This window comes from Barbus barbus (genome assembly GCF_936440315.1).
Source record: "Barbus barbus genome assembly, chromosome: 44".
Lineage (NCBI taxonomy): Eukaryota > Metazoa > Chordata > Actinopteri > Cypriniformes > Cyprinidae > Barbus > Barbus barbus.
The window spans coordinates 25,897,501-25,907,579 of record NC_136722.1 but is presented as its reverse complement, the minus strand read 5'-3'; the positions used below and the strand labels follow the sequence as shown (position 1 = coordinate 25,907,579).

The window sequence follows — 10,079 nt, the reverse complement described above, 5'->3', positions numbered from 1 at the left end:
AAAACCCTCCCGAATCACAACTGCCCCAAATATAGCCTCTCAGTCAAATACAGCTCTTCCTCTGATAGAAGCCGCTTTCCAGCCCGCATCAATACAAATACTATAGTGATACTACAGTAAAGTGTATTATACTGTATTATAGTATTGACAACACTTAGTTAATGAATGCTACAGTATACTGTGTATAGTGAACGGAGAAACTGTAATAAATACTGTAGTATACTTTAGGTGTTTTACTACGGTAAGCTGTAGTGTATTGTAGTATAATATACTCTAAATTTATAGAAAACTATACAGTATTGGGTAAAGTCATTTATTTATATTACTATAGTTGTTAATTTACCACAGAAAGAATTACCACAACACATTAATTCAAGTACTTTACTATAGTATGGTTTGAAAACACTACAGTATTTACTATAAATTACTAAAGTATTTTTTAGGGGCTAAATATCATAGATAGGCCTATATTCAGTGCTGAAGTACATGTAACGGAATTACGCAATACCCTCGTCAAAACGACCCGAAAATGATTTTCAAAGATTTTTTAAAAAACGAGCGTTGATTGTTATGATCCAAGACTTCTTGACTTCTGTCACACTTGCACTGGGAACACACACAAACATTTGAGTGGATTCGAAGATGTTAACTGGGTGCAAAAAAAAAGTAACAAAAGTGTCCCTCGCGGGTCAATTTGACCCGGACCCAAGAGAGCATAGAATTTATGAAAAACTTTGTTGTTTTTTTTATTTGAATTTTGTCACACTTGATCACAGAGAACACACACAAACATTTGAGTTGATTTGATGATTTTATGTGGTGAAATTATGTATGTAAATATGCTAATTAGCATTAAAAAATCCAGAATTTAAGGAAAATAAAATAAAAAATCACCAAAAATAATTAGGAAAAAAAATTAATTTTTTAAAAATACAGTTACTAAATGTTAACGATTACAAAGGGGGTTGGATTTCTTTCCCACTGCTCTAAAACACGAGACAGCAGTGTTTCAGGAGTTTAGGACACATGCTTTTTCCATAACTGTTTTATTTCCTATTTGGGTTTATGGATATGCTTTATTTTGTAAGAATTAAATTAAGAATCTTTTAAGAATGAAACAGTTTTTTTCCAAGGCGTTGTTAGATGCCCTGTCAAAAACAGTATCATAGCTATTAAACTATTTCTTATGATTTTAAATTCGTATTTAACCTCAGAATGATCTCAAAGTAAAAAAGAGGTGCTAAAGCTGGATTTTGTGGTGGCTGTGCTTTAAAATTCAATCTTAATTCAAGTGAAGAAAGATTTTGAAAATCCTATTTATGGATCCCATAGGAATGAATGAGAAGTGCCGTAAAATCAATCACACCTGTCGCAAAAAGTCAGTGACTTCTTTTATAAAACAGTTTTTTTTTTTTGTGGTAAACACTAAAAATAGTTAAATCCAAAAGAATAGTTTATTGTAAAAGATGTAGGACAGGGGTCCAAGCCACGGCCTGCTATCTCTCCTGTGGCGGTCCGGAGGGATCTGCAGAAGGTGGGCAAACTACAGGTGTTTTCATCCAGCCCGCGGGGCAGTTCCAAAATAGCTCATTTGATGCAATATCAGTAATATCTGATAGATAGCATGTAGCATGTAGTGCAGTATATCACCCCTGATTCACTCCAGTCCATCCGCGGCACGGCTCTCCGTGGATATATATATATATATAGTCAAAATAGCTATATACACTACAAAACTGGCACAATTGTAAATAAATTACTTGTTTTAAAAATGTGAAAGTGTTCGTTTGTTTTGAAAAAATGCCTTGTATTGTAACTGTTTTAAAAATGCTCTGTAGACTTCCCAGTATCCGAGCACATGCCAGCGTTATCCTCCTGTCGTTTTGTGGGGAAAACATGGAAATAATTAGTCATTTTATCTTGCAAAGATATGCTTTCTTCTGTTTTCCACACACATTTTTATGAAAATAGATATAGTACTGCTTTTCTGGATTATAAATAGTTTTTTCATCTGAAACGTGCTGTAATTTCCAAGGCGATTTATACAAAGCAATCAAGTTCAAGCGTAAAGCGCGCTCATCAGATCGGTGATGAATGAGAAAAGGCAACTGAGTTTGAGCATTTTCCGCCGCTCGTTTCAGCTTCACGTTAAATATTTAAAGCTGGGCGTTATAATATATGTTTACAGTGAATGCCACTATAATTTAGTTTGTTTTTTACTTATATTTTCCGTCTTTTTTCTATTCTGAACACTGCTATATTTACAGGATGTTTTTGTGGAGGGTGGGGAATATAAAAACATGTTTGGAAACGTTCTGTTTATTTGACATTATTTCTGAATGAAATGATCAAATGTGTCTTATACATAGACTTGTACACCGATGCAACTTATCTGTGTCTTAAAATAGGTAGATGGTACAAGAACTACAAGTATACGAGTACAGTACAAGTGAGTGATTATTGTTTTTATTCTAAATTGACAAAGCTTCATCTGTCATAAACATTATACGTCCTTCACTTAATGTGAAAAACTTGATGTGGCCCTGGAGTCAAAAAGTTTGCGCACCCCTGATGTAGAAGATGAGCAGACAGCTGTCGATTCATTAAATGAAGCAGTTTATTGAGTGAAGCCTCTCTTGACCCGGTGTTTGGGCTAATGGTGGCAGGCTTTGACTGTGTGCTTCTACAACACAGAGTTATATGCATCTAGATCTGTAAATATTCATTGATTATCATGGTGAATGACCTCATGTTGACCGTTTCAAAATGGCGGACGAGTCAACGTATCTGGAGCAGTCGAATATGGCATCTATATATATCTATGCTAAATATGAGGTTACTGGGGATGCTTTAACCCTCGGGAACAGTGTTGAAGTAGACTAATTCTGCGGGAAATACACGGACTTGGCAACACTGCTGCGGAGGGCGAGTGACCGAAGCGTGTACGTAGACACGGGCACGGCTACGCAAACAGCGCACACGGCGAGATGCGCAGGCACGCTTTTACGCAAATGACGGAGCGCGAGCCGCACTGTGACGCACGCGCATTTACAACCGAACGTGATTATTAAGATTAATGCAGTCATTAATAGGATCTGAACTGTTCTCCTATTGACCTACTGAACAAAAAACTCTTAGGTTTTAATGTAAAACAATTGATTCTTATCTTTGGTTTGCAAAGCAAAACAACCAGGTGATTAAAATAAATATAAGAAATTGTATTGGCTATTTACCCTTAAAGGGACAGTACACCCAAAAATACATTGTGTGATTATTGACTTGCCCTCATGTCACTACACACGTGTGTCTTTCTTTCTTCATTAGAACACAAAAGAAGATATTCTGAAGAATGTAATGTAATCAATTGGGGAAGTCGTGGCCTAATGGTTAGAGAGTTGGACTCGTGATCCAAAGGTTGCGGGTTTGAGTCTCGGGCCGGCAGGGATTGTAGGTGGGGGGAGTGAATGTCCAGCGCTCTCTCCACCCTCAATACCACGACTGAGGTGCCCTTGAGCAAGACACCGAACCCCCAACTGCTCCCCGGACGCTGCAGCATGGCTGCCCACTGCTCCGGGTGTGTGTTCACTGTGTGCGTGTGTTCACTGCTGTGTGTGTGTGTGTGTTCACTGCTGTGTGTGTGCACGCGTGATGGGTTAAATGCAGAGCACGAATTCCGAGTATGGGTCACCATACTTGGCTGAATGTCACTTCACTTCACAAACAGATTTGGATCCCATTGACTTCCACAGTATTTTAGTCCGTGCTATGGATGGGACCCGGAACATCCATAAATATCTTTACATAAGAAATAAAGTCATACAGCTTCATGATGGTGTGTAAATCATTACAGATTTTTAATTTCTGTGTGGACAATCTCTTTGGTGGTATCATGGTAAAGTGATGGTGGATGATAATAAAATAGTGTTTTTGTTTAGTTTTACCATGGTACTTGCATCATATCTATGGTACTCCTAACAGATTACACCATTGGCACATTTCCAAAAACACACTCTGAATGACTATCATCACCAAATGAGTTCTGTGTTTTACGCAGACATTCACAATCAATATTATATGTAGTACTAATTTGAATTATTTCAAAATAATGATAAAGTCCTGTTCTGTGCAAAGCTTTAAATATCAAATCATCTGCACTGGGCAAAACTGAAATGTTTCCGTGATATACACAACTATATAATAATCTTGTATAACACAAAAATCGATTTGTTCATTGAATTAGTTTATTGAAACTTTCCTAAGAAATACTGTAATGAACGCATTTTCTCTTCATTCATGTCTCAATGCAAAGGATGAATGGAAACTGCAAAATGATCAGAAATGGAATTGAGATTTTATTGGAGTTGCTTGAGTGGGAAACAGTCAGCAGGGCGGCGATGCTGCATATGACACTGCATTGGAAAACAAACAAGGACACAAACACACATGGGGTTCATCTGTACAGTTTAAGGATCAGATGGGGCACTCTGGGCAGGAGATCTCTGGCATTGATATTTCAGGGCAGCGATCATCATTACAACAGCTCTATGAGAGTTTCATTCCTCTAAGCTCACAAGTGACAGTTCTCAAAAAGAAACAAAAACAGGTGTATGATTCAGGTAAAAACAACATAACACGTCTCTAACATACATGTGTGGCATATTCATATTCTCATAATGAACATGTGTAATATTCAACGTGAGCAGATCATGAGCCGACGGAGTGTGGATAGCACATCTTTGCGCGGTTAAATATCGTGCAAAGTTTGTCCTTTTTTAAAGTGAGCAGTAATCAGTAGAATAAATAAATGTAGATATCTGTAACTATTATATCTCTTCTCACACATATTCTTCAGTCCCTTTATGACAAGCTCGTGGTTTAACTATACACTGCGCTCATATAGTATTTACTAAAATGTCTATAGTCTCCTCACAAAAAGCAGAATTGTTCCCTTGTCATGCAGTAACAGTGATCCAGTGCGGCGCCTGTAAGCATGTGTGTGTGTGTGTGTGTTACTCCAGACGTGTTCAGATGATGTTTGCTGCGGTTCATTCGTTTATGCTGTTGTTCCCGTGTTGATTTCTCTGAAGCATCCTTCATTTTCAACAGCGTGAACACATGAGTTCCTCCAGAAAGCATGAAGATGATGTTAATCCTGAAAATGAATAAAACAGAACATTCAGTCAATAACAGTAACACGCGGTGAAGGAACAGAAAGAACCTTCAGAGGAGCAAAGCTTGACGCGAGTCTGTCAGTGATGATGTCAAACACGACATGCATTTCAAATAACATAAAAACACAGGCCTCAGTAACATGCCTCCATTTCAACATTATCTCACTGAAACTGAAGTGTGATTGCTATGGTGTTCAGGGTGGTTGCTAGGGTGTACTGGGCAGTTGCCATGTGGTTTACAGGGTTGTCATGGTGTTCTGGATGGCTACTATGTGGTTACTTGATTGTTATGGTGTTCTGGGTAGTCGTTAGGGTGTTCTGGGTTGTTGCTAGAGTGTTTTGAGTGGTTGTTATGTGGTTGATAGGGTTGTTTTGGTGTTCTGGTTGGTTGCTAGGGTGTTACGGGTGGTTACTATGTGGTTGCTAGGGTTGTTTTGTTGTTCTGTGTGGTTGCTAGGGTTGCTATGGTATTGTGGTTAGTTGCTAGGGTGTTCTGGGTGATTACTATGTGGTTGTTAGGATTGTTTTGGTGTTCTGGTTGGTTGTTAGGGTGTTCTTGGTGGTTGCTAGGGTTGTTTTGGTGTTCTGGTTGGTTGTTAGGGTGTCATGGGTGGTTACTATGTGGTCATTAGGGTTGTTTTGTTCTGGGTGGTTGCTAGGGTTGCTATGGTGTTCTAGGTGGTTGTTAAGGTGTTCTGGGTGGTTACTATGTAGTTGCTATGGTTTTGTTGTTCTGGGTGGTTGCTAGGGTGTTCTGGGTGTTGCTAGGGGGATCTGGGCAGTTACTGTGTGGTTGCTCTGGTGTTATGGTTAGTTACTATGGTGTTCTGGGCTGTTCCTATGTGGTTGTTAAGGTATTATAGGTAGTTGCTATATGCTTGCTATGATGTCCTGGGTTGTTGCTATTTAACTCTGGGTGGATGCCTAGATTAGTAAACAGTTAGTCAACACTATTAATCTCAGTGAGCGTCATCATGTGGTGACATGACTCATGGAGATGATCTGCAATACTGCTCTCTACCAGCAGAATGCAGTGTGATCAACCACATCTGCTGCTGATCTCACACAGACGATTATCATGTCATTCTGTTAGAGGTGTGAGTAGTTAGTTCACACTCTGAAAGCAGCAGTCAGACATCCGCAGATGTAAACAGCCAAAGCGGCACCGGTGTAAGAACAGCAGCCAATAGCAGCGCTCCAAAGCACAGCACAGCAGCCAATCAGCTCGCAGTCAGCCAAGTCTACTCAAGCTTTGATTGGCTGTGGTCTTACCTGCATCACTCCTCCGGCGTGATCTCCGTCTCTTTATGCACCACCACTTTGGTCACTGACATGTCGGGATGTTGTTCTTTAGCCTCTTTAATGGCCTGAGCCAGAGCCTGACCCACAGTGACACCACATCGTCATCACAGGCCACAGGCCACACACCCCAACACACACATCACCATCACAGGCCATGCCCCTCAACACACACATCACCATCACAGGCCACATCCCCCAACACATACATCACCATCACAGGCCACATCCCCCAACACACACATCACCATCACAGGCCACACACCCCAACACACATCACCATCACAAGCCATGCCCCTCAATACACACATCACTGTCACAGGCCACACCCCCAACACACACATCACCATCACAGGCCATGCCCCTCAATACACACATCACCATCACAGGCCACACCCCCAACACACACATCACCATCAGAGGCCACATCCCCCAACACACACATCACCATCACAGGCCACATCCCCCAACACACACACATCACATCCCCCAACACACACACACACACACATCACATCCCCCCAACACACACATCACCATCACAGGCCACACACCCCAACACACATCACCATCACAGGCCACACACATCACCATCACAGGCCACACACATCACCATCACAGGCCACACCCCCAACACACACATCCCCATCACAGGCCACGCCCCAACCCACACATCACCATCACAGGCCATGCCCCCAACACACACATCAACATAATCACAGGCCACACCCCCAACACACACATCACCATCACAGGCCATGCCCCCAACACACACATCACCATCACAGGCCACTCCCCTCAAGACACGCATCACCATCACAGGCCACACACATCACCATCACAGGCCACACACATCCCCATCACAGGCCACGCCCCAACCCACACATCACCATCACAGGCCATGCCCCCAACACACACATCACCATCACAGGCCATGCCCCCAACACACACATCAACATTATCACAGGCCACACCCCCAACACACACATCACCATCACAGGCCACATCCCCTAACACACACATCCCCATCACAGGCCACGCCCCAACACACACATCACCATCACAGGCCATGCCCCCAACACACACATCACCATCACAGGCCACTCCCCTCAAGACACGCATCACCATCACAGGCCACACACATCACCATCACAGGCCACACACATCCCCATCACAGGCCACGCCCCAACCCACACATCACCATCACAGGCCATGCCCCCAACACACACATCACCATCACAGGCCATGCCCCCAACACACACATCAACATTATCACAGGCCACGCCCCCAACACACACATCAACATTATCACAGGCCACACCCCCAACACACACATCACCATCACAGGCCACATCCCCTAACACACACATCCCCATCACAGGCCACGCCCCAACACACACATCACCATCACAGGCCATGCCCCAACACACACATCACCATCACAGGCCATGCCCCTCAATACACACATCACCATCACAAGCCATATCCCTAACACACACATCACCATCACAGGCCATGCCCCAACACACACATCACCATCACAGGCCATGCCCCAACACACACATCACCATCACAGGCCATGCCCCAACACACACATCACCATCACAGGCCACGCCCCAACACACACATCACCATCACAGGCCATGCCCCAACACACACATCACCATCACAGGCCATGGCCCCACCACACACACCACCATCACAAGCCACGCCCCCAATACACACATCACCATCACAGGCCACGCCCCTCAATACACATATCACCATCACAGGCCACACCCCAACATACACATCACCATCACAGGCCATGCCCCTCAACACACACGTCACCATCACAGGCCACACCCCCCAACACACACGTCACCATCACAAGCCACGCCCCCAACACACACATCACCATCACAGGCCACGCCCCTCAACACACACGTCACCATCACAGGCCACACTCCAACATACACATCACCATCACAGGCCACGCCCCTCAACACACACGTCACCATCACAGGCCACACCCCCCCCCCCCCAACACACACGTCACCATCACAAGCCACGCCCCCAACACACACATCACCATCACAGGCCACGCCCCTCAACCCACACGTCACCATCACAGGCCACACTCCAACATACACATCACCATCACAGGCCACGCCCCTCAACACACACGTCACCATCACAGGCCACACCCCCCCAACACACACGCCACCATCACAAGCCACGCCCCCAACTACTGCTATCACAATTATGATAAAAATTTATGCAAACTGCTGAATCCAGTCATTAGAGTTCATACAGGATCATTCTACAAATCCACAGTCACCATCTGTAAACAAATCATCAGCTGATCAACTTTTAGTATGTTACAATAATACAGTCTTTTTCTGAACTAAAATCCAGCAACTCATGTAATATATTTATTTATTTTTATTTAATCTTTTGATCTTTCTTTCAGGACGTAACTCTTAAAGTTAAAAGTCTTATATTATAATATTCCTCCTATGTTTTATGTTTGTTTAGAGGATGATCTTTTGATCTTTAAATGTCAACATTATTACCATGATGTTTTTTGTAGAAATATCAGCATGAAATTCACCATAAACTGATCTGAAGGAATAATTATACTTGAATTTCTTTAAAAGTCCGGAAGCAGCAGCATTTGATAGAATGACCCTGAAGGAAGCGTATTAAAGACTCAGTGAAGGTCTCACCTCGTCATGATCGATGTCTGCATCTCCTGAGATCACGATTCTCTTCTCAATCCGTGTTTCTGAGATGCCGCCCTTCGCCGTCTGTCAAACACACACACACACACACGTTTGTTTCTGTGAATTGTGGGGACTTTCCATAGATTTCTATTACTTTTATACTGACCAAACGATATTTGTCAAACGCACACGCACTCTCTCTCTCACACACACACACACACACACACTTACTCTCTCTCTCTCACACACACACACACTTACTCTCTCTCACACACACACACACACACACACACACACACACACACACACACACACACACACACACACACGTACTCTCTCTCTCACACACACACACACACACACGCACACACACTTACTCTCTCTCTCACACACACACACACACACACACACGCACGCACACTTACTCTCTCTCTCACACACACACACACACACACACTTACTCTCTCTCTCTCACACACACACACACACACACACACACTTTCTCTCTCTCTCTCACACACACACACGCACACACACTTACTCTCTCTCTCACACACACACACACACACACACGCACACTTACTCTCTCTCTCACACACACACACACACACACACACACACACTTACTCTCTCTCTCTCTCACACACACACACACACACACACACACTTACTCTCTCTCTCTCACACACACACACACACACACACACACACTTTCTCTCTCTCTCACACACACACACGCACACACACACACACACACACACAGAGTGGTTACGTCACTCGTCCGTCTGACGCGGATGGTTCTGGTGGTCAGTTATACAGCAGCGGTCAGTACCTTGGTGATGTGTGTGGTGGTGGTGGTGCTGGTGGTTTCTGATGTGATGGTCTGAGCGCTCAGCAGAATGCC

At 43.5% G+C, this 10,079-nt stretch overlaps 1 protein-coding gene across 1 annotated transcript in view; it reads right to left on the bottom strand.

The window, feature by feature from the left end:
* Positions 1 to 6,448: 6,448 nt before the first annotated feature.
* LOC306863695 (protein 4.1-like) overlaps positions 6,449 to 10,079 on the bottom strand; it is a gene marked incomplete at its 3' end in the record, with an annotated part of 33,863 nt that continues 30,232 nt past the window's right edge. The window contains exons 21-23 of the mRNA XM_079407193.1: positions 10,008 to 10,079; positions 9,179 to 9,259; positions 6,449 to 6,550 (exon numbers count right to left, since the gene is read on the bottom strand). The exon at positions 10,008 to 10,079 is cut by the window's right edge and continues 27 nt beyond it. Coding sequence (XP_079263319.1) covers positions 6,449 to 6,550; positions 9,179 to 9,259; positions 10,008 to 10,079 — 255 coding nt within the window. The remainder of the gene's footprint in view (positions 6,551 to 9,178; positions 9,260 to 10,007) is intronic.